Source organism: Meriones unguiculatus, chromosome 11 (genome assembly GCF_030254825.1).
Source record: "Meriones unguiculatus strain TT.TT164.6M chromosome 11, Bangor_MerUng_6.1, whole genome shotgun sequence".
Classification (NCBI taxonomy): domain Eukaryota; kingdom Metazoa; phylum Chordata; class Mammalia; order Rodentia; family Muridae; genus Meriones; species Meriones unguiculatus.
In genome coordinates this window covers 15725638-15750836 of record NC_083359.1, presented here as the reverse complement: position 1 = coordinate 15750836, position 25199 = coordinate 15725638, and the positions used below count along the sequence as shown (strand labels likewise).

At 49.1% G+C, this 25199-nt stretch overlaps 1 protein-coding gene across 2 annotated transcripts in view; it reads left to right on the top strand.

Moving 5' to 3' along the window:
- Slc36a1 (solute carrier family 36 member 1) overlaps window positions 1-24130 on the top strand; it is a 34608-nt gene extending 10478 nt beyond the window's left edge. The window contains exons 2-11 of one of the 2 annotated variants that reach the window (XM_021634580.2): window positions 1004-1148; window positions 6770-6860; window positions 7337-7425; window positions 7957-8052; window positions 9855-9939; window positions 11714-11932; window positions 12924-13022; window positions 13947-14113; window positions 15491-15660; window positions 20239-24130. In XM_021634580.2, coding sequence (XP_021490255.1) covers window positions 1009-1148; window positions 6770-6860; window positions 7337-7425; window positions 7957-8052; window positions 9855-9939; window positions 11714-11932; window positions 12924-13022; window positions 13947-14113; window positions 15491-15660; window positions 20239-20510 — 1428 coding nt within the window. In that variant the 5' untranslated portion in view covers window positions 1004-1008 and the 3' untranslated portion in view covers window positions 20511-24130. Of the gene's footprint in view, window positions 1-1003; window positions 1149-6769; window positions 6861-7336; window positions 7426-7956; window positions 8053-9854; window positions 9940-11713; window positions 11933-12923; window positions 13023-13946; window positions 14114-15490; window positions 15661-17388; window positions 20128-20238 lie in introns of those variants that run through there. The other variant, XM_021634581.2, reaches the window with a different exon arrangement.
- The last annotated feature ends 1069 nt before the right edge of the window (window positions 24131-25199 follow it).

Here is a 25199-nt window from a genome sequence, read left to right as displayed (position 1 = left end):
GAGCCTTCCTGATCACTCTGCCCTAGCCCATTTGCTGTGATGAAGGGCCCTGATGCAACCAAGCTTAGAGGAGAAAAGGGTTTATCTTACTTCACAATTTCAGGGTTTAGTCCATGCATTGCAGAGAAGTCAAGATGGCGGAAACTTGAAGCAGTTAACTGTATCCACGGTCAGGAGCAGAAAGAAACGAATACAGACATGCTCACTTGCTTGTCTGTGCTCAGCTTGACTTTTCTAGGGGATGGTGTTGCCCATAGCGGATGGCGTCTTCCCACATCAGTTGGCTTAAGACAGTTCCCCCATGGACATGTCTGCAGGCCAACCTGATCTAGACCTCCATTGAAGACTCTCTTTCCAGGGGATTGTAGGTCGGCTTCCAGAGACCAGGAGATGGACTGAGCTCATGGTGGGAAAGACGGGGCTGTTTATAGTCTGGGACCCTGTAGAGTTGGAGCAGAGTTGGGTGACCCAGAGGGGATTTCATGACTGTAACCACACTCTCTGCCAAAGGCAGAGGACGAACAGGACACCTCAAGAAACATCCAGGTTCATGTCTCCTGAGAGGTCATTCTTGGGAAAGGTGTGAGGTTTAACTACTGTTTGAGGTCCAAGAGATAAGCTCAGAGGAAGGTGGGGTGAATTTAACCAGAAGACCGGGGAAGTCTTCCTGAAAGTCCAAGCTTGCGCTACTGTGCCCTGCCCGGCGTTACCTTTCACATGTGCGTTGCCCAGGTGCCCTGGGATGAATTCAGAAATTTATGAGCAGCGTACTGTGTGGGAAGGTGGGGAGGCAGAGGCCAGGCAGGCCCAGCCTGCCCTGTGGACTTTGTGCCCCTTGCATACTCCTTGGTTGGTACTGGGCCCTCTAGTCAGACTCACTCCATAGTGCATCCTTCACTGGGAGCAGCTGTGACAATGTCTGCCTCCGTTTCTGAGCCCACCCCACAACTGGAGCTGAAGGCCCCAGCTACTGGAGATCTTAGCACTGCCTCTGTCCCCCCAGCTACCATGTCCACCCAGAGACTTCGGGATGAAGACTATCATGACTACAGTTCCACCGATGGGAGCCCCGAGGAGAGCCCATCTGAAGGCCTGGGTGGCTTCTCCTCCGGCTCCTACCAGCGCTTGGGGGAGAACAATAGCACAACGTGAGTACCGATGACCTCCTGCCATGAGGTGGCTTCCCTGTCCCCAGCACTCCCTTGGAACAATTTGTGCCTCCATTTTCCCGTTTTTACCCTGCCAGAAAGAAGAAAGCAGGCTACCTACAGGCAGGACCAGCCAGGAACTCTGCCCCTCCCTAGTCATTGCTTATTCATGGTTAGGTCCAGAAAGCTGGTGGCCAGGAAAAGCTTGGACTTAAAAGTTTCCCAAGGGATAATCTCTCAGGCTAGAACCAGGCGTCAGATGCCTCCTGGCTCCATTAGCAGCTTCTTGGCAGAGCCTCCTGGGACTCCTAGCTGAATGGTGGCTGGATTTAAGAACCCTCCAGAGTTAGTAGAAGAGAGATCCACTTGGCTTTCCATAAGAGAGCTGCAGTCTTTTACCTGGAAGCTGAAACCCCAGTCTCCCCTGGGCTGAGTTTGGCCCTCTTTGGTTCTCAATTTCCCCCGATGTAAAGACCAGTACAGAAGCCCACTAGGAAGCTGGGCTGTCTGTATGAGGTTCACTCCTTGAACTGGAAACTTCAGAGGGAAGGGTTCTGTTCTTCTGAGTTTCCCAGCATGCGCCTGGCCTTTTTCAAGGTCCCAGAACCCTGACCTCGGCAGCCCTGTCATTTATCCCCCCAAATCTCAGCTGTCACCTTTTCTGTGTTCCCTTGCAGGCTGGGTGTGACTTACTGAAGGTGGCTTTATGTCTCAGTGTAATGCTGCATGCCTCCAACTCTCCGTGGTGGCTCAAGGGGACTGTGGAAGGTGTGGGGCTGCGCCCTCTGTCTGCACTCTCTCCTGGGAGGGACACGTTTCCTTGTGAACTGAGGCTGGCATGGACAATGGTCTGTGCACATGACTGCATCCTTGCCAACACTCGCACAAAGATTCTGGCTTTTAGCTTATGCCCCACACAACATACTGTTATAGATTCTCCATTTATTTGCAAATTCAGTTGGTGGAAAAGATTGCTTATGGTACAGCTGGTTGAAGCCAGGACACCCTTTCTGTCTTCCCTCTGGCCTCATATGCCCCATCAATGTCCCTAGGGAGAGTGAGGTCCCTTTCGGGCTTGTGAAATACTTCTTCCAATGATCAATTTGTTTGCACAGTGCTTTTCTGTGCACGGTCTAAAATTTCACCTGTATAGAGACCTCTCTGAAAGTCAAGACCAGCTGGCTGGCTGGCTGTTCCAGGTCAGCCGTGCAGGGTCAAGGATGCATGCCTGGGCTGTCCTCAGGGTCGATTTCATCACTTCCCCTGCTTTCTTGGAAATCAAGACAGCTTGTGATAGGACATTTCCCATGATACAGAGGGAAGTATTCTTTTGGGTCTTAGAGTATTGGTCACACCAGTCTGGGGACAGGATCCACCCAGGCGTTTATTCAGGAAACATGCCGGGAGGACCAAGGCTAACTGGTGACCCTGGTCAGTCTGTCAGGTAGTGGGAGTGGGAGTGATTTGAAGCCTTTGCCCTTCCCTGTTACCCACTTCGCTCAGGAGCAAAGGGCCTTGGAAGAACTGCTTATCCACACCCGACTCTTTCCAGAAGTTAAAGGCTCAGTTAAAAGACCCCAAACAGTGTGTGCAAATAGGAACTTTGGACATTTCTGTGATGGAGTGTTAGTGATTCGCCCCTCACATTTGGTGCCATGGAGCTATGGAGAGCACTGACGGCAGCCTCTGTTAACACCGTAGGGCCGTTTGCACACAGTAGGGCAGTTCACTGCAGGGTACATTTTCCTCCTTGTTGCCCTGTTGGGCACTTAGGAACAGCTCTCAATCCCACCCCAGGGGTGCTTCCAGAGGTCAGCAGGCTGAGACATCAGCTACCCACTGGCTTTCACCAACTTGAAAGAGCCATTTGCCAAATATGGACTGCAGAGGTTTGGGAGTTCCCAGACCACCATTGCTTGTCTTAAGAGTGCCAAGATGTCATTTGCCTTTTACTGTGTTCTCTTGTGTCCAGGGATGCACGGGTAGTGTGTGTCGGCAGCTTCCTCCTCTGAACACTCCTCTCACAACACACACACACACACACACATACACACACACACACACCCCTACATTCTCCTAGACATGTTTGAGTAGAAGGAAAAGGCCAGTTTCATTTGAGTGGCCCTGACAAGGCCTGGGCGTGTAGCCCGCTTGGCAGAGTGCTTTCCTAGCGTGCACTGTTGTCCTGAGTCTCGTTCCCAGCAAGACATAAATAAACGCAGATAAACGCAGTGAGGTGGCACGTGGGAGGTGAAGGCAGGAGGGTCAGAAGTTTCAAGGTCATCCTGGACTCTACATAGGGAGTTCAAGGCCAGCCTGGGATACTTGAGACCCTTTCTCCAATAACCTAAAAAGTCCTTGATGAGATAATGGGATCATTCATTCTTATTAAATGGCAACCTCTAGCATGGGACTAGTCTGAGTAGTCTATATAAAAAAATACCGTACACTAGAGTGTGAGTGTCAGCAGTTGTCAACTGAACTAACTGGGTTTCCCCCACCCCCCGTATGAAGAAATGGGAAATAAACTAGAAAAATAAAAGTAAATAAAATGTAAAACAAACTAGAAAAACAACCAGTTAACTAGGTTTTTCAGATCCAAGCATTTAGCGTGACCTTTGGAAGCGAAACAAGCCCATTAGCTCAAGAAAAGCCAACAACAGTGTTTTTGTGGCCCCCAAGAAATGTGAGCTTCCAGGCAAACTTGGAGAAAGAAACAAGCAGAGCACCCCAGCCACCCTTGCACCCAGCGCTGTGCACCCGCAGATGCTTTCCTGTGAGGTCAAGGGGAGCCCTTGCAGGCGTGGCGTTGAGCTTATGTAACGATATAGGTTAGGGCATGCGTGCCTCAGGAGCCAGGAACCTCCACATGTTAGGAAATTGTATGTGAGGGAAGGGTCCCTGCAGGCCGCAGCAGCAGCAGCAGCAACAGCAGCGGATTAAGAGAACAGATTGCGGGAGGGTCAGATTCCACATTGCCGATAACCGTTATGGAACTGGCATGGCTGAAGAGGCGGTTAAAGTGTTCCTTCTTTTTCCAGCCACGTGACTAGGGAGAGCACGTGTTCTCACAGACTTTCCCCCAAGCAGCACCACACATATAGATCGAACACTGAAGCAGACAGCAGCTGTCTTCTGTTAGATGAGGCGTTTAGGAGCTATTTTAAACAGCCACGTGGGGATGGTGCTGGAGTGCCAGCCGGTGGTTAAGAGCATTTGCTGCCCTTGCAGAGGACCTGAGTCCTGGTCCCAGCACCCACCGCGGGCGGTTCACAAATACCTGTAACTCCAGCTGTAGGGGATCGCATACCCTTTTCTGACCTTTGAAGACTCCCTCACTCATATGCACATATGCACACATGAACACACACACTGATATACACACACAGACACACACACATATACTCACACAGGCACACAGATATACATACACAGAGATACATACAGATACACACGCACAGACACACACACATAGAGACATGTAAATAAAGATTTAAAATATGAGTGGCTGGAGATCTAGATGGTTTCTGCTCTTCCAGAGGACCCAGCTTTGATACTCAGCACCCACATGAAGGCTCAACTGTCCATAACTCCAGTTCTAGGGGATCTGACACTCTCTTCTGTCCTGTGAAGACTCGTGTGGTTCACAGACGCACATGCAGACCAACCACCCACATACATAAATTTAAAAACTTAAGTGGATCATTTTTTTTTAAAGTCATACAGTACCACTTCGTATTTAGTTTTCATTAAATCATTAGTACTCGTTAAATGTACTGTTATCTTAAATTATGAATTTTTAAATTTCGGTTTGAGTAATGTAATTTATCCGCAGATAGAACCTACATAAGTAAAGATATCAGGGATCCTTAATTCATCAGAGAATAAACAGGGCCTGGGGCCCTCTCCCCCCAGTCTAAGAGCTCCTGACAGCACCCAGTGAAAACTAGAGGGCCTGGTAAGCGTCTCCCCTCTGTCTTAAGAAGCTAACCCACCCTGTGGCTAGGCTGTCACAGTCCTGGAGATGGTACTGTGATGCCCACCTGGTGTGGAGGGGACATCACTGTGGGCGATTTTGGCCTGTGGCCTAGAAGGCTGATGTTCTTGAACTGACGGGGCTTTGGGATCACCTAGCTCTGGTCCCATTACCTCACAGCACCGATGAGATGACAGTCCCTGGAGTGGAAGGGACTGGCCGTACAGAGTGACAGTAGAGTCAAGGTATTTTGGGGAGGTTTCAGAGAAGTCGGAGTGTGTGGTACAGGTTTACCTTTGCACTTAAGTAGGTTAAACATTTGTTTGCCAAGATAGAGATTTAACAGGCCCATTATCTCCTGGCCACTGGCTACCAATAATGCCGCTAGACTGCGTGGCTTCCAAGCAGCCCAGGGGAGCATATCTCTACTGGGAGTCAAAGGCCTTTTCTTGATGTTCCATCCTGCAGATACCAGAATGGCAGGTACATCAGATTTCCTTCCTGGTAGAGCTGAGGGATTTGCCTCTGTAGGCAGCAAAGGGTTGTTGGCTTTTGTTCTCTGCCAAACACAGATTTGTGTCCAAGTGCCAGTTTTGAGGGATCTTGACGGCTATTTGTACAGAAGGATTTTTGCTCCCAGGCCAAGCCCTGAGTGATTGAAGGCAACCTCGCTTGAGCTGTTTCCTACTCTGTCGTGGGAACAAAAGGCAAAGAAAGGCCCAGGCCAGCACACTCCTGTATAGTCTGGGATGCATCTGCCTTTCCTACAGAAGGGGACACTCCTGACCCACCCTTGCCAATAGATAGCCCAGCCCATGTGCCACTAAGGCAAATCATTCCTCATGTACTCCTGTTTCTCAGCAGGGTCTGTGGCCTTCCCTCACCTGTGGTGAATAGCCCCTCCCCTTTACCTGCTGGTCCCAGGTCTCTGCCCTCCTGCCTCAGCTTCCCAACTGCTGGGAGTAAAGGTGTGTGCCACTATGCCTGGCCCAGTGGGAATGTTGAGTCCCTCGTGATAGACTGTTAGAGGGGCTGAACTTTATTTATTTAGTGGTTTTTGTTTGTTTGTTTGTTTGTTTGTTTGGTTGGTTGGTTTTTAGATAGAGGCCCGCTATATAGTCCTGGCTGACCTGGAACTGGCTGTGTGGACCAGGCTGGCCTCAAACACAGGGAGGTCCAACTGCCTCTGCCTCTTAGGTGCGGGGATTAAGTGTTGTCATCACCATACCCAGCTTGGACTTTATTTTTTAATTACCGCCCCCCCCCTTTTTTTTTTACCCCCCACACTGAGGTCTACCCTTCGAAGTTACATCTCATCATTGTCTATGGCATTTTGGGTGGACCATCAGGGTGATTCACTCAGTGGTCAAATCTAGCCCTGAACGCATCAGGAAAGGACAGAATGCTTAGAGAGAGCCTCCACTGGCCCTCTGAACTAGCCCCTGAGAGAGGAGAACTCTGGAAGTGCTGACACTGGGAGGCGTGCTCCTTGAACAAGTCGGTCCCTCATCTATGAAATGAAACATCACAAGGTTATTTGGGAAATCAGATAAGACAGTGCGCGCAGGCTCTCTGCCTTGGTGCCATGTGGCTAAGCATTGGCCCGCATTGCTGTTGACACTCCCCACTTGCCTTCCCACCTCAGATGGTTCCAGACCTTGATCCACATGCTAAAAGGCAACATTGGCACCGGACTCCTGGGGCTGCCCCTGGCAGTGAAAAATGCAGGCCTCTTGGTAAGGGTTTCAGACATTCACTCTTTGAAAGCTGTGCATTGGGGTTCTGTGTGTGCCAGGCATTTCCTAAGCTCTGAGCCAGCGCCAGTGACATTAGCTGGCAGCCCTGCCCTCCCTTTGTCTCACCTGCTTGCCCAGAGACATAGACCATCGAAGTGCTGACCTTGCTGATCGCCCTCAGGATAACGTCTCCTCCTGCTACATCCCAGAGCCTGCCAGGAACTTCTACCCTGAAGATCCGAGACATCGCAGAAGGAGCTTATCTTAGGGCCTTGTTCTCCACAAGATTAACTGTCTGGGCTGAGGCTGAGGACATGAGCAGATCCAGTTTCCTGGACCCGGTCTATCTCCCGCTGGCAGAGTTCTGTCCCTAGACACGCCTTAATAGCATTTATCATCAGCACATCCAGGGTCCTTTGGGCTCTCTCCTAATTCTGCCTGCTTCTCTCCCTTTTGTCTGCAACCCTGGTCCCTAGTTGGGTCCTGTGAGCCTGTTGGCAATTGGCGTCGTGGCGGTGCACTGCATGGCTATCCTGGTGAAGTGTGCTCGTCATTTATGCCACAGGTGAGAGCCCCACACCTGCCCCTCAGGGCCAGAGATTATCAACATGGGCCCTTCGTCAGCCTGAAAGTAGGGTGTACAGCTCCTCTGGCTTCATCTCCCAGTGAGCATCTGAATTTAGATTCCTAGTAACCATGTTAAAAAAAAAAAAAAAAAAAAAAAAAAAGGAGAAGCAGGTGCAGAGGTGGGCACCTGCAGTCCCTTCGCTGGAGAGACAGAGACAGGAAGTTGCTGCAGCTTCCTGGACATCCATTCTAGCATAGTGGGCAAGCCCCAGGTTCAGTAAGAGGCCCTGTCTCCAAAAGTAAAATGGTAGAGAGGGACTGGAGAAAACACCCGACATCCACATCTGGCCTTCATGTATGCACACATCCATGTATGCACCCACTTGTGGTCCTTGTGGGGTTCAGAGGTCCCCTAGGGTGAAAAGTAAAGAACTGGCCCATGTCTCGGTATCTCTATTTGTTCTTTAACTGTGATTGTCTAACCAATGCATTCTGCTTTTCCTGTATCCGCCCCCCACGCTCACCCCAGACTGAACAAACCCTTTTTGGACTATGGTGACACAGTGAAGTACGGACTAGAATGCAGCCCCAGCGCCTGGATCCGGAACCACTCCCACTGGGGAAGGTAACTGACTTCCTTGTTCCTCTTGGCATTATCTCCTCAGAGACAGGCAGGCGTGATGCAGGGACAGTGCCAGGAGTAGACGCCAGGAGTGGAGGGTGTGTTGGGGTTAGCTTGACAAGTGGTAAGCCATGAGCCCAACCTTTCTTTGGGCCTCAGTTTCTTCATCTTTAGTACTTGGGGACTGACCTGAGGCCCTCGGATGCTATTCCAGCCATGATAGCCTGTGACTGTGAGCACTTTGATCTGTTGGCCAAATGTGTTTTATGCCGTCTCTCATAACTGGCGCAAAAATGATTCTAGCTTGGAGAAGGGGTTTCCTTGATGTAAATTACTTTGTCTGTCGTTGTGTCCCGTTACACACACACACTCTTGTAGGGTAAAAGACAAGTGGGAAGAGAAGCCAGAAAAAAGACAAGAGGTCCACAGTGAAATGTGGGGATGAGAGGCCGGAGGGTGGAGTCTGGCTGTGTGGGATGATAGGATAGGCAGGGGTAATGTTCAGAGCAGGTGGGGAGCTTTGAGAACTTCTCCTGACTTTGTTCCTGTCTAGATGTAGATTTTTCATACTGTCAAGGCCTGAATCCTTAGTTTTGTTGTCTTAGGGAAGAGGGTTGTTCAGAGCTCCATTCTACAATGTGGTGTATACCTTTTTCTTCTTCCTTCTTTCCTCCCTCCCTTCCTTCCCTCCCTTTGTGTTTCTTTCTTCGGCAAAGTCATCTATTGAGGAGCAGCCAGGTTGTCGAGTGCCCACTATAGTTTGGCTGTTCAGTTAATTTTTCCTGTCTCCATTTCTTCCTCCCTCTGTTTCCTCTGCCCTTTCACACAACCTTCCTTATTTTCACAGGAAGAGCATTGCTTACATGTGGTGGGAGGACACAGTTTGAAAGATAGAATTAAATTCTGGCCATAGTCCACTGGCCTGGATACCTTTCTGGTTGGTTCTGGAAGTTTCTGTATACATTTGAGCATTCCAATGCTCTTACATGTATCTTTTTCTTTATTGGCAAGTGACTCTTCCTGTGTGTGCTGTTTGGAAACTTGCTTTTTTTTTTTTTTTTTTTTTGCCAGGTAGTGATGGCACACGCCTTTAATCCCAGCACTTGGGAGGCAGGGGCAGGTGGGTCTGTGAGTTAGAGGCCAGCCTGGTCTACAGAGTGAGTTCCAGGACAGCCAGGGCTACACAGAGAAACCTTGTCTCGAAAAACAAAAGTAAAACACAGAAATAAACTTGCTTTTTTTTTTCTCCTTTGTACCTTGGATATTTTCCTCCAGAAATTGTTCAAGATCTAAACCATCCTTTCTAACTGCTGTACCGTGTTCCACTTGAGACAGGTCTATAACCCCATTCCTCTCCCTGGGGCCTCAGATCACCCCTAGCTGTTAATCACAGTGCTTCAGCCAGCAGTCTGGTTTGGCACACTTCTTCCTGCTCATTATCTTCAATTAGACCAGTGCTTGGGCCCCAGTTGTAGGAAACTGAGAAGGCCTGCTTCCTGGTCTTTCATGCTGAGGGCACTCTGTAGCTTTTGCAAGGAGGAGTTGAGTTAGTGGCTGGACAGTAGAAAACCAGGGCCAGGCTGTGCTCTGGTGCTGCTCTGAGCTCACGCAGAAAGACAAGAAGCAGTGAGGGGACTTGGTTCTCCACAATCTCCCCAAACTCTGTACCGGTGGCCCTGGCACACTTGGCCCTCTGGCCACAGCTTGGTCTTGTCACCCACTGGGATGGTGAGGACAGATGTCCATCTCCTGGGAAGTCGGTTTCCAATGCAATGGTCTTGGTGCTCCTCTCATCCCCTCTGCAGGCATCTCGTGGACTTTTTCCTCATCATTACTCAGTTGGGATTCTGCTGCGTCTACTTCGTGTTTCTGGCTGACAACTTTAAACAGGTAGAGTTCTACTAAAAAAGAGGGAAGGGTGGGAATCAAATGGAGACTTTGTTCAAGGTTCCTTCCAAGCCAAAATGGTTTGGATGGAGCCTTTAGTGTTTGATTCTCCTCCGAACACCCGTGGTGTAAAGAGACCTCACCTTGCCTTGCTTGTGTTGCCATCCGCTGGCCCGAGGTCCTTTTACTCTACCTGGTTGAAGTCACCCCTACACAAGGAGAAGTCCTTACCGCCAGCAGGCAGGAGGAAGCTACAACAAATGGCCTCTTCTAGTATTACTCATGTGATAGCCTTTGGTAATGGGGCCCTTAACTGTAGAGAAGCAGAGCTCTGTGGAGGCCTTAGTCGGTTGTCATTTCTCTGCAGCTGATGGGCAGGCTTAAGTGTCAGGCTGCCTCAGCCCTCGACAGAAGCCAGGGTTATAGGTCTCAGACATGAAGTGTCTGAAACCCTTGGCCCTGAAGGCTGTGGAGTTAGGGCCAGAGCCTGTGCCCTAGCTCCTTAATGATGCAGGTTCAGTCATCAGTTTTTGATAAGTCAATTAAAAGAGAAGAATTAATAAGGAAGAGCAGAAAAAAGACTTATTCAGTATAACTTCACTGGGAGGAAGGATCCATGAACCACTCCCCCTCCCCCATCCAAGCACATCTTCAGGGTCTTGATAGGAGATTAAGGTTTAGATAGAAGGAATGAGTTAGGTATAATTAAGTAGCCCTGGTCAGAAGTAACATGAATGGAGATAACCTAGAACCCCTGCACAGATGTATCCCATGGCAGTTCAGTGGGTTCTATAGTAATGGGAACAGGGACTGCTTCTGACATGAACTGATTGGCCTGCTCTTTGATCACCTCCTCCTGAAGGGGGAGCAGCCTTACCAGGCCACAGAGGAAGACAATGCAGCCACTCCTGATGAGACCTAACAGACTAGGATCAGAAGGAAGAAAAAGAAACCCTCCCCTACCAGTGGACTTGGGGAAGGGCATGGGTAGAGAAAGAGGAGGAAGGGAGGGGTTGGGAGGGGAGGAGGGAGGGAACTAGAGGGGGGATACAAAGTAAATAAAGTGTAATTAAAAATAAAATAAATTAAAAAAAAAAGAAACAGAAAGGAGGATCAATGGATCCTGAATAGAAGACCCATAAATAAACCCACGCACATATGAATGCTTGACTTTAAAAAGAAAAAAAAGTAGCCCTGGTCAGGATGTGGTCCTGCTCATCACTGGCCCATCATTGTCTCTGGTCCAGTCTCCTGTAAGGTGGTTTGACAGGTTGGCCTGTTGGCACTATGTATAATCCCTTCCCCTTTCCAGGAGACTAGTTCCACATCTGGCTGGCACCAGGGCCTTTCCTTCTCTCAGCATGAGAGTCCTGGGGGAATTCCAGTTGTCTAGGGTACCATAGCTGGAAGGTGGGGCTCAGGTGTTTCTTCAGAGTGTCCCCCTTTCATTCTAGGCATGCTGGTTACAGCTAGATCAGGGCCTGCAGGCTTTCCTCCTTGCCTCCTGGACATCAGAAGGAATGCTTAAGATAAGAGTGGGAAGACCTTGTCAGTAAATCCCCCCCATCTGTCTGCCACATCCTTCTGTCTTATGAAACATGATCCAACCCAGCTCAGACAGTTTGCAGTAATGAAGACTCCAAGCAAGTTTCTCAGCAATAGGTGCCTACATAAAACGCAGAGTTCACAGGCCTAATTCTTTCTCAGGTATCCCTCTCCAGCAAGATACACAGTGGCTCTGTCACTTAGGGCTTCTCCTCCTTTCTTCTCATTCTAGGTGATAGAGGCAGCCAACGGGACTACCACTAACTGCGAAGACAATGAGGCAGTGATCCTGACGCCCACCATGGACTCTCGCCTCTACATGCTCATCTTCTTGCCCTTCTTTGTGCTTCTGACTTTCGTCAGGAAGCTGCGTATCTTGTCCATCTTCTCCCTGCTGGCCAACATCACCATGCTGATCAGCCTGGTCATGATATACCAATTCATTGTCCAGGTACAGGCCTGGGCCCTACTGCATCCTGTGGAACACGAGAAACTAGTTATATGCAGCATATTTACATTAGATGGGAACAAAGAAATTACTCCGCCTGGGTCTTTCAGTCTATATACCTGATGACATTCTTCTCGAGCTTTTATTTCGTTAGTATTGTTGCAGAGTTGAGCTGTGGGGGTAATTTGCAAGTGTTTGAGTGTTCGCATAATTGTGTCACAATTATTATATAGCTTTGTGGTGGTGGTTGAGTTTTTGTTTGTTTGTTTGACAGGCCAGCCCAGGCTAGCCTCAAACTGACAATATAGCCTAAGTTGACCTTGAACTCCTCCTGATCCTCCTGCCTCAGTCTCTTGAGGACTCACATTACAGATGTAAATCACAACATCTGGCTATAACGTAATAAATATTTTCTCCGTACTGTTTCATAATCAGTTTTCATGTTCTTCCCTATCTCACATAGAGTCCAAGCTGACTTCAAATCCCTGATCCTCTTGCCTCAGCTTCCTAAAGTTCAGAGTTTATAGCTGTGCACTCCCATGTCTGGCTTTAATTTCTGGGTTTTTGTGTGTGTGCGCGAGTGCGTTGCAGTGTAGAATATTCTGTGATATATTTGGCAGGTGGTTAATGGATCACTTCTTTTGGAGTATTTAAGATGGTTTTCAATACTTAACAACTTCTTTGCTAAGTATCTTTGCTCAGTTTCTTGAGTTTCTCATAGTATGTCAAATGTCGGGATGGGATCCATGAATGGGTATGAGACTTTATGCGGGCATCAGTGTGTGAGCAGTTGAGCGTGTTGGGCAGAACTTTAGCCAAAGCTAGTAGAGGCTTTCCAATCTGAAAAGATAGGACAGCTGGCGCTGGCTGTGCCCGGCGTAGCTGTCAGCTTCTTCCTCTTCTGAAATCTTAGATTTTTGGAGAAGGTGCGCTCTGACTTGTGTTTCAAAGCCCGAATCTCTGACTAGCCCTTGGCTTTGTTCATCTTTTCCAGAATATCCCAGACCCCAGCAACCTCCCCTTGGTGGCACCATGGAAGACCTTTCCTCTCTTTTTTGGCACAGCGGTTTTTGCTTTTGAAGGCATCGGAGTGGTAAGGGGGGGGGGGTACTATGGCTTGGGCCTGATTGCTCCCCAGCACCCCCAGCGTCCCCAATGTCTGCTTTGGTGCTCAGGAAACCCTGTCGGAAATTCTCTCTTGAGCTGCATGTGGTGGCACCTGCTGATTGTCACAGCGATCAGGAGGTAGGGGCAGGAGGATAAGGCGACCCTCTCCTCCCAGACACAAAAAGTTAAAGAAGGGAACCTCACACTTAGAAAAATTAGCTAGAGACTGTGATCTCAAGGCAGGTGTCAGAGTCCCGCTGGGGTACCATACTTCTGTGAGGGCTGAGCACACCCCGAGCCCCTGGTGTCTCACAGAGGACGGAGGGAATCTCCATCTTACCTCTGCTCACTCCTCATTAGACAGTGGGTTCCAAAAACCCCTTGTTACACCTGAGAGTGTAGCTGCTGATAGAAAAACTGACTCCACTGTGCACGAGAGGAAAGCATGCTCGTGGGTCTGGCAGTAAAGGTTCTATTTTCTTTTACGGTGCGCTGTGTGTGTGTCCATGTGCCTGTAGCCCCCAGGCACGCATGTGTGTGCGCTTGTGTGTTCAGAGGCAGCATCACGTGTCTTCCCCAGGCACTCCTCCGTTTTTTTGGAGATGACACCTCTCGCTGAATCTAGAATTTACCGCTTCAGCTAGACTGTTGTCTGGTCAGTGAGCTCCATTTATCAGCTTGCCCTCCCACCCCAGCCCACCTCGGCTAGGTGCTGGGGTTACCGATGCATGCTACCATACCCGGCTTTTCTGTGGCTCTGGGCATCTGAACTCATGTTCTCGTGTGTGCACAGCAGGAACCTTACTGGCTGACCCATCCCCGACCCCCCAGACCCTTGATAATGCTATTTGTGGGCTATGTTCACCTTTCTTTCTCACGTGCTTTTCTTCCCCTTATTACTATTTTGTAGGTTCTACCCCTTGAGAACAAAATGAAGGACTCAGAGAAGTTCCCGTTTATCATGTATTTGGGGATGGTCATAGTCACCATGCTCTACATCAGCCTGGGGACCCTGGGGTACCTGCAGTTTGGAGCTAATATCAAGGGTAGCATCACACTCAACATGCCTAACTGCTGGTACGCGGGGGGTGGGGGTGGGGTGGGGAGGGCGCGCACTGGAAACTCCCAGAAGGCGATAGGTCAGAATGTCACTTTTCCCTGTCGATTGGCTACCCTGAGCATGTGATTCCTACGGACAGCTTGTCCTGAATTCGTGTGTGAATCATCCATCTGTTAAGACACTTCTGGGAAATACTGAGCCCAGGACGGAGTAGCCTCACTCTGTGGACCTGAAGCCGTTCCAGACCCTTGTGTGAGGAGGGCAGGTCTGTCTGCGGTCAGTTACAGGCGCGCTATGCAGGTGGGAGCATCCCACCGTAGAGTGCCGGCCGTCGGGAGTCTCTCCCAGATGGACGTGCTGCAGGGAAACACTGAGTCCTACAGAAGAGCCCGGATGTCCCAGAGCATGTCCTGAGGCGTCTCTGTTTGGAAGATGAACTTCGTTGTGGAGAGTTTGCCCCACACCGAGACACTGGTTAACCCCCAGGGACCCAGAGCAGCCTTTCCATCCAGCCCATTTGATAGCCCTCCGAGTGGTGAGACTTTGGGTGAGGACCAATGGAGAAAAATGGTGGCTCAGTAGGGTCAGCGTACAGCACCGATTGATTCCCCAGTGGGCAGGCTGCTGGAGATCAAGCTGGGTGCACCTCCAACCAAGCGGGCTCTCATTCAGAGGGATTTCAATCTTCCCTCTGGCACTGCTTTTAAATTACTGAATGTACCTTCCAATGCTAGGGGGCGGGGGTGCTGCATTCCTGTTCCCCAAGGGGTGCCTGACACAACCAGGATATAAAGTCTGACCCCAGTGAGCAGCTGTCTTCCCTCAGATACCTCAGGCTGAAGGTGTAGAGAGGACATTTTTTTACCACATCCTGGGGTCAGTCTCCATATTCATGGGTGTGTGTGTGTGTGGGGGGGTGTCTTCTTTATTTATTTTTTCTTTTTTACTTATTTATTTATTTTTTTCTTTTCTGTTTTGTTTTCTGAGAAAAGTTCTCATGTACCCCAGGCTGGTCTGAAATTCAGTGTGTAGCAGAGGCTAACCTTGAACTATTGACCCTCCTGCCTCCTGTTGGCTTACCTCCTCATTTTGAAGAGCTACATGGAGGCACTGTGACTTGCTTAGCTTATTCAGTTTTCTAAGAATTAACATTTCCCTTTCGTAGCCCTCCCTTACATAAAAGCCAGAGAGGACTTTTTAAAAAATTAATTTGCATTTAGTATCTGTGTGTGTGTGTGAGAGAGAGAGAGTGCCAGGCATAAAACTTCTGAGTCCGAGGGCCGTGTGGGTTGGTGACCTTTCCGCTTGACTCCAAGGTGCAGGGGCGGCCTTGGGCTCTGTCCAGGGCTGCCTGCCTGCACCGTCAGGCCTCTGAGAGCACCCCCTCTCTGCAGGTTGTACCAGTCAGTGAAGCTGCTGTACTCCATAGGCATCTTCTTCACCTACGCTATCCAGTTCTACGTGGCGGCCGAAATCATCATCCCGCCCATTGTGTTCCGAGTGCCCGAGCACTACAAGCTGACGGTGGACCTCCTCGTGCGCACTGCAATGGTCTCTCTGACGTGTGAGTAGAAGAGATGAGTTTTGCTTTTACTTAAAGGCTAGAGGACATCTGAAGTTGCCCCCAGTGAAGTTGCACAGACACACTGCTGGAGTTGAGGCATAAACCAGGGCGTGAAGGAGTGGTTCTCAGCCTTCCGAAGGAACTCAGAAGTGAGGACAGTAGTTTATAGATGAGGTCTAAAGTACAGTAGAGAGCAAAGGCACTATCCCATCTGAAGTGGATAACTATCTAAAAGCCAGTGCAGAGGGCCGGGGATGCAGCTCAGGAGGTAGTGTGCTACTTGAGCATACATAAAGCCCCCTCCCCCCCGGGTTCCATCCTCAGCACCACATTAACCGGATGTGGTGGTACACACCTGCAGTCCCTGCACTGGGGAGGTGGGAGGTCAAGCTGGGATGTATGAGACCCTGTTTCAATAGATAGACAGGTGGATGGATGGTGGTAGATAGATGATGGATAGGTGGCTAGCTGGGTAAGTAGATGAATAGATAGATGAATGGATGGGTGGGTGGATAGATAATGGATGGGTGGATAGATAGCTGGATAAAAAGATGGATGGATAGATAGGTAGGTGGATGAACTGATGGTTAGATAGATGGTCACTTCAAGCACATTCATAGTGAGGACTGGAAACTTTCATAGAAGGTACTGTTACTATGTCATCTAAAACAAGTAAATATCCAGAAGTCACGGCAGGATGTGGGTGCTTGCCTAGCATTCATCCCTAGCACCACGTAACCTGGGTATGGTGGTTCACACAGTAAATCCCCACACGAGGATGTAGAAGCAGGGTTCAAGGCTAGCCTGGGATACAAGTCCTCATTTGTGCGGATCGATCAGTAGCTGGCCACTTTACCTTATCTGTAATGAGGACGGATTAGTTTCACAGGAAGTATGTGTTTGCTGTTTTAAAGAGCTGTACATCTTGAGCTGGGAAGATGGTCCCAGATATTTTTTTTGATGTTCATCTTTAAACATTATTGATTAACCTAGCTTTTCACTGTTCTTTTTGTTTTGTTTTGTTTTGTTTTTTTTGTTTTTTTTATCCCCCTTTTTCCTGCCCTGAGTTAAACATTAAAATCAGAGTACCACCAGCACCTTACTTTCTGTTTGTTGAAAGTAAGGCCAATTTTTAAAAATTAACTTTTCCTCATTACTTCTGTGAGTTCAACCAGGGATTCCCTAGCCAACTGGTCTCTCATTTCTGGTTGGATTTCTAGGAGATTTGCAGTTTTCCAAATTAGACTTTTATGTCAGTTTTACTGTTTGGGAGCAAACATCTCATAGCTTATTACATTAAGACATCTCTGGTAATGTCTTTAAATCACTTAATCCTAGCTTCCATCTTTGGAATAAAGATGGGTCTATATAATTGTTTTCTCTCCCCTTAGGCACATCCATATATATATATATAAACATATATGTGTATTTGTAAACTGAACTGGAGTTGAGTGTTTTTCTTATTTACTGTTATATGTATTCATGATTGTGGGGTACATGTAGAGGTGTAGAGGTCAGAGGGCATCTTGGTGGTGTTAAATGACCTGTAACCTCTGATTTTACTCCTCTGCCTCCTGGGTGCTGGGATTATAATCCCACTATATTTGGCTCATCATTGTTTTCCTGCAAGAAACAGCATGTAGAAGGCCAGCCTTCTCAGTGTCTATACAGAAAGAACTCTCTAGAACTAATGAGATGACCTCGATCCTTTCGCTTAACCTTGGGCAGATGTAAGGATTCCTTGGAAACCGAGTCTGGACACCGTGAATTCCCCAGTCCTGCAGAGAGCGCATTGCACCCAGAACTCTGGCTTTTCCTGCTCTTTAACAGATTCCAGCCTCTCTCCTGGGAGAAACAGCCCACAAGACTGCTAAGCCGGGGAGGGTCTAGCGCAACCCTGCTGCATTTCGACGCCCCCCTCTGTGGCAACAACCGATGTGCGCTCAACTGTGTGTCCTGAGGATGGATTAGTTTGGGTGATGAGGGGACAGCTTCTGTGTGCATGGTGGCTTCTCTCGTCAGCTCTGAGGGCCCGGTTCTTGACTCCAAAGGGCTTTGCAAGACAGAATGTTGAACATTCATCTAACTTGCCTTTTCCAGTGTGGCTCTTCCAGGAAAAAGTAGGTCCGTCCCTGTAGAATGTCCCAAAGCATAGGACCTGCAGGAGGCCTCAGTCCCTGGCTCTGGACCTGGGCCTGTCCTTAGATCCTCTTGATTTTTCTGCTTTGCTTTTCCTGCCTCAGTCTGGACCTCACTTTCCTTCTTTGTACTTGAAGGACACTCACAGGGATGGGCTGTGTCTGATCTCTGAGAGAATGTTTGGCTCTCCCACCTCCTGTGATCTGTTCTGTTCATTGTCCTATCAAAGGAGGCAGCCCCTTCATCTCTGCCAGCTCCATAGCCTTTCCAGGCTTTCTCAGAGACTTTGAAGTAATTGTGGGAGGCAGAAGAGGCCTGTCAGGGTAGCACCAACCCCAGTGTACCTGTGTGGGTTCACTTTGTTCCTGATTCTCTGTTTATTCAATTCTTGTGGCAAAGCTGATTGGTGAATCACTTTCCATCTTTATGTGACTGTTTTCAATTAGACCGGTACATTTTACTGGCCGCTTGCTTTTATTGCTGTCTCTAAGGTTTCCTTTTCATCCTCTTCCTCAACTTAAATATTCAAGAAAAATAGGAAGATATATATCCAAAAAAAAAAAAAAAAGGTCCAGCCTCTTATTTTATTTTGTGTGTATGGCTGTTTTATCACCAGATGCCTGGTGCCTGAGCATCAGATCTGGAACTGGAGTTATAAATGCCATGTAGGTGCTAGAAATCAAACGTGGGTCCTCTGGAATACTAGCCAATGCTATTAACCACTGAGCTGTCTCTCTAGTCCCGAGCCTCGTTTTATAAGAGATTTTATTTTCGTGTGTTATCTGTGTGTGTTCATATGTGATTCTCTTCAGTGCCCACAGACGCCAGAAGAAGGTATTAGGTTTCTTAGATCTGGAGTTATAGGCAGTTGTAAACTCTCTGATAGAAGACCTGGCAACTGAAGTTGGCTCCTCTGTGGCAGCAGTAAGTGCTCTTAGCTGCTGAGCCATCCCCAGCCCCTGTAACCTCATTTTTAAACCCCTCTTGGAGTTCATCTTTCTTCCCACTCCTCCCCAACTACACTTGAACTGCAGTGGAGGGAGAGGTGTTCATTAACCAAAGTTTCCCTATGTTCATAAATGCAAATATAGCTTTTGTATTTTTTTTTCCTGTCCATCCCCCCATAGAATGAGTTTGTTCAAGGCCACTGTGAATTTTGAAGGCGAATTTCTAAACCTGCAGAAGTAATAGTGGGTTTTGCCAGCACTAGTCCTCCTAGCAGTGTGAGCCTCCTGCCCTGTAGCTAGTGTTAGCACAATACATTTGTTTACTCTTTCAACCACTTAGGTCTTCTCTTTGGGATGTTGGCTTTGGACCATACGCTTCCCAGATCCCAGACCCTAGCCATTCGCCTCACTGTAACTGTGAGGTCATTCGCCCTGTGTGTTGAAACCCAAAGGGAAGTGAGGATGCCGAGGTCCCCCTTTCACATAGTCTAGTTCGCGCTGTTCTCTCTTGATGTGAGTGACCCCCTTTGGTCACCCCTTCTTGGCAATTGGGAAGCCTAAGAATGAGCTAGCTGGTGCCAGCACTGAAGTGAGAGGCTGGACACTCCGAGTCCAGAGCCTGTGTCCCTAGCCATACTCCTGTAGCCCTCCCTGGGCTCAGCTGCCTTGCTTCTGTTCACACCTGGGACTCATGGAGCAGTTACCGTGAGGCTGACACAGGCAGAGGGAGACTGTGGTTCAGAGCAGGCATCCAGCAAGGCAGCGGGTGCTGTGGTGAGAGCAGTCCACGGTGCTCCCCTACACCCTCCCTCCCCCAGTTCTCATCCACTTCCACTGCAAGGCTCACAGGATGTCACCAACTGTCTCTTCAGCCCAGTTTTTGCTTGCAGGGACAAGTTCAAAGCCTACACTGTGCACCATCCCAAGACCAGCATAGCTGTTTAATATGGTGAGCTGTTCCCAGAGGGCAGTCCTCAGGCAGAACCAGTCCCCTCCCCCCAACCATGAAAGTATTTGATGAAATTATCATGGGTCTTATCATGGTGTCTTCTGGAAGAGGAAGTGACGGAGAGGAAGGTACATTCCTTTCTCTTTGGCACTTGAAGACTGGTGTATTTGTGGTTCCATCAGTTTAAGAAAGTGAGCCATCTCTCAGAAAGGCCCACCCTCATTTCTCCTCCCCGACCTCCACCTAGTCATCCCTTCGGGAGAGACTGGCTAGAATACCAGCTGGGATAGTACACAGCTGTCATCCTGGGGTGTGGGAGGCTGAGGCAAGAGGAGCTCAAGTTCAGTGGCAGCCTACGATACACACTAAGGCAATTGTGTGATGGTGCTGCCAAAGATAAATAAAGAAAAATCATGTGTACCTACAGAAAAACGTGCATCTTTACTTTCTTCAAGTTCTCAGCTACGACATGGGCCCAGGCTGAATTTTCTGGATTTTTCAGTCCCAGGCGTTCTTCACTGCAGATGTCCCTTCTCTCTACAGGTGTTCTGGCCATCCTCATCCCACGCCTGGATGTGGTCATCTCCCTGGTGGGCTCCGTGAGCAGCAGCGCCCTGGCCCTCATCATCCCTCCCCTGCTGGAGCTGACCACCTACTACGAGGAGGGCTTGAGACCGCTGACCATCATCAAGGATGTCCTCATCAGCATCCTGGGCTTCCTGGGCTTCGTGGTGGGGACCTATGAGTCTCTGAATGAGCTGATCTATCCAACCCATGGTGACATCTTTGCCAATTTCACCAGTGCCTTCATATAAGGATCTGGGTGTGTTCCTTGCACCTGCCCAGCCCCAGCCTCATGTGTCTCCCAGTGGTGTCCCCACATCCTCACATATGGTTCAAGCCTCTGGACAAAGGCAGCGCTGCTGCCCAGGCACTTCTCTACCTGACATTGGACCCTTGGGTAACCTGGGCTAGATGAGGCTGACTTTTGCGGGGGAGAGGGGAGCAGGCAGTCCACTTGTGAGGGTGCAGCCACTGCTTTCCTTCATCACACCTCCTCCCTCGGCATTGGCCTCCCTCATCTGACTTGCCCTTACCTAAATTATTCCCATCGCACAGCTCACTTTATTTAAAAAGTAGTGTCCCGCTCCTGATCTTTTCTCCTTTCCAGGGCCAGGCCTAGATTGAATTAAGTGGGGACTCTTTCCGTTTTACAAAGCCAGGCCTCTTATTAAGCTGCCAGATGCCGTACCTCTGTAACCACCCAGCTGAGCCCTGAGAGGCTGCTGGGCCTCCTTGTAGTTTACAGCCAGCCCAGAAAGCTGAAGGTTTCCATCTACTGTCTGGCTTGGTTGAACCTGCGGGCCACAACCACCTCTTTATTCATTTTCTCTGTGTAGTTCACAGTCTTTTATTGCTTGATTCCTTTAGCTCTTAAAGATAATAAGATGTCGCCCAGATTGGAGGTATTTCTTAGTTTATTTAAGCTTAGGTTCCGGGCTCTGACTTCAGGCCTGGCATCATGGAGGGTTACTTCTCCATCAGAACTTGCACTTGGATCCTCCTGCCACAAAGAAACCTATTCCAGGGGACCACGGCATACGCCCTCCACACTCTCGGCTGAATGGCCTAGAGGCCATTCTTTTTGTTGGTTTGTTTTTGTTTGTTTGTTTGTATTTTTGTTTGTTTGTTTGTTTGTTTGTGTTTTGAGACAGGGTCTCGTGTCACCAAAGTTGGCTCTGAACTTCCTATGTAGTCCAGGATGACCTTGAACTTCTGGTCTTCCTGTCTCTGCCTCAAGTACTGAGATTACTAGCATGGGCTGCCACAGCCAGCTGGCTCAGAGATCTTAAGCAGATCCCACGAACAGGCACCACCTCTGGGAGATCCATGCAGGCATGGACTTCCATCCATGAGACTGAATCCACATGGGCATCCGGAAGTTCTTGTGGTGCGCTAGGCTGAGGGCTGGGGCTCGAGTTGACTTCCTCTTCATAGACACTACACACAGGGTCGTTGTTTACAGTTCCTGGGGAGAGAGCAGAAGCCCTGCCTTGCCCCCACGCTGCCTCCGTATCCTGGGCTTCCAAGGAACCACTAAACATTAACTGTGACCCATATCTGTCCCCTATCATGCCTCCCTTAGAGTCGCCTGGCTTCTCGGTCAGTCGCCTCAGGGTGGTCCTTTAGAGGAAACTGAGAAAGTCTGTGGCTTGCCGCTGGCTCTCTTGTCGATGTAAGGATTTCAAAAGGGCAGTCATTAGCTCCCCATCTCTGAGTTGTGTGTGTGTGTGTGAATGTGCACATGTGTGCATGGAGACATTCACACGTGACCGAGAGGTGTGTGCCTCCTCCATTCTGGTTACCGGGCTCATACCTAGAGAATAGGATTTGCCTTGAGCCTTGGTTCAGAGAAAGAAGCAAGAATTTATCAGGGTCTTGCTTTTGTGTTTGACAGAAGCTAGAAGGGCTGTGGCCCAACCTTGCAGCCAAGCCCTTTCCTGCTGTGTGACTTCCACCTCTGGAGATGGGAAGGCTGGCCTCTGGCTACAGCAGCAGCTGGCCTAGGAGGAGGCATTGCTGTCTTGCTGCTCTTTAGCCCCTAGGAGAGCAGCGCTTTTTACTCTTTGTTGCCTCAGCCTACCCACAGGTGCTTTATGTGACCAGGGCTCACAGAGGCCTTGCTTTCTGAGGTCTTCAGGCTGGAAAATGACCAAAGTAGGTTCTGATGCTGGCTACAACCCAACTGTGGTTGAGGTTCTTTCCTAGAGGCCACCTGGGCATGGCTTCCTGGTTGTATTCAGAACTGTTAGAGGCACCCCTATTCGGGTGGCTTTGGAGGTGGAGAACCAGTGCACAAGGCCAGCTGTCTCTTCAGGGCCCCTGGCCCCACCCCACGTGGAACCCCTTCTTTAGCATTTGGCTAGAGGCAGCTTCCTTGGTGTAGTTTTCTATTTGGTTTTTTGTTTGTTTGTTTGTTTGTTTGTTTTGGCCTCTTACTGTGCTCCTGAGGCACTGTCAGTTTGATGACTTGACTCTGAATTGATTCTTAGCAAGAGTGGGGTCTTTCTAGGCAGACATCTGAGGAAGTTGGTCCTCTGCTGCACACAGCCTGAGCACCCACAGGAGCCCTGAGTCAGAATCCTCCTGGCATCTCCGGCTGTCAGCTGGGAGCCAGATGACCCCTGGTGAGAAAACAGGCAAATGGAAGCTTGACCAGAGCAGATGGGCAAGGCTTGTAGAGAGTAAGCCTAAATCCAGATGCCCCAGGGGCAGACATGCTCCTCTGTCCTTGTCTGTACCCGCTATTCATCCCGAAGAGACCTGTTATCTCAGACTTGAATGTGAGTGCTTGCTAGGAAGAATGAGATTCAGCCTGATCAGACCCACCCTGCCCTTACCAGTGGCATCATTTGTAATGTGCTGCTGTCTGGGTCTGGGGCGGGAGAGGTATGGGTCAGTTTAGCCCCGCCCAGCCACACCTGTGGGCAGGTGCTCACTGTCTGGTGTTCACCCTTGGAAGTCTTGGGTTAAGTGTGATCTGAAGGTGGAGCCCAGAGCCCACCCTCAGGCTCTTTCATCCTAAGATCCATCCCTCCCTTCAGTGTTATGTCTTTGGGTACTACTGTTTCGCCTGATCCTTCCAGGAAGTGCAGCGCTCTGATCATGTTTACAGCGTTCTTTATTCCCTGTACACCTTGAGGGCTCTGGACACCGGTCTACTTTCTCTACTGGCCAGCCCCAGCCACCACTCCCACTGGGACACTGAGGCTTTCTCAGACCTGGTATGGGAACCAGACAGAGTGGTAGGTCATGGCAATCAGGAGGGCGGTGCCAAGTCAGCTTTAGAATTTCATTTTCTAGAGAGCATTACAAATCAGACACCATTAGGGGAAAGCTCCTCTTTGAAAGCTCCTCTTTGAAAACTGTGGTCAATACTTGAAGGCACTTTAAGTCCTGCTGGTCGCTTCAGCTTTTGCCTGGTCGCTTTCTTCTTTCTCTGTGTACCTTGAGACATTAAACCTTGCTCATAGGCAGTTATCAGAAAAAGAAAGAAAGAAAGAAAGCCAGAAAGAAAGAAGTGGAAAATGACCCTGGAAGGTTCCTGGTGTTTGTCCTGTTCTTTGGTTTAAATCAAGGTGATATTGAAGAAGCTGTTTTGTTTTGTTTTGAATGAACAGTAAAATGCTATGTCTGTATGGTAAACTGTCAGTGGATGCACGCATCAAGGAACAGGAGAACTGCCATGCCTTGAAAGCCAGACAGTACTGTGCGTTCCGTGCCTACTCAGATGTGTAGGCATTTCAGTAGGGTTCAGGAGGGTCAGCGTGAACATGTGGGTCATGTCAGAGCTTTTAGGGCTCAGTTGGGTTGTACACATGGATCTTGTGTTAAATTTCCACTTCAATAAATGAATTTTATTTTTTATTTTTGAGAGGTTGCAATCCGTGTCTTTGTTTTCACACTTCAAAAAAAAAAAAAATCACTCAGGTTATGTTTAAGGGAAAAAGGGGTCTGAGAAAGGGAATGAGGATTTTATTTTATTTTGTTAATCAGTCCTGCCTCTCTAAACCACCTCAATATTCTCCTTAGATCCTGGGTAAACATTTTCAATGCCCTCTGCATATACCAGTGGATAATTTTAGGTGTCAACTTGGTTTTTCTGTCAAATATGAGCCCAGGTGTTGGCAAATGTTCACATCTGTAGCGGCTGACTAAAGATTGCTAGTGTGGGTGGCTTCGCCTCATCTGAAAGTGATTACACTGTGGTTTCCCTGAGGAGGAATCCTGTCTCCAGACCACAGTACCGGCTTCTGAGCATCCATCCATACTTGACCGAGGGCAGCCCTGAGAACTCTACACCTGTCAGCCACAGCTAAGCCAGTTCTTTGAAATCTGTTTTCACGCATGCACACACATACATACATACACACGTGAAGAGTTTGCTTGTCCTAACTGTGGTGGCTGCTTATTCACCAGGCAGAATAAATTACCAGATCATGATTGCGTAAGTGCCCCATCTCTCATGCTGCTTGTCTGGTGTCTGGCTGTGTGTGCACATACTTACTGAGTCAACCCAAAGTCCGGAAGACTCAGCCAGTCTTTACAGGCCACCAGCTGGCACAAGGAGCTGCAACAGAGCAAGGTTTTGGTACCTTAATTCAAGCACTTCTCAGGGTGCCTGCCTCTTCTCTTTGCTTACGGCCTCAGGGGGGAGTGCTGTGAGGGTAAAGGGAATGTCGTGAAAGGATGAAGGTGTTGAGCACTTATTTACGTCATCATCCACGTCAAGGCTGTGATCTGCGTCCCCACATCTCCAGGCCCCTCCAGGTAAGCCCATCGCTCTGCTGGAGACACCCATACATGTGAGTGACAGTGGCTTGACCTGGGTTCCTAGGTGGGCAGGTTTCTCGTTTTGGCCCTTTGTAGATGTGCGTAGAGACTGTCGCCCTTGAAAGGTCCATTCTTCCTAGCCCAGTGGTTCTCAACCCCTTTCCGGGGGA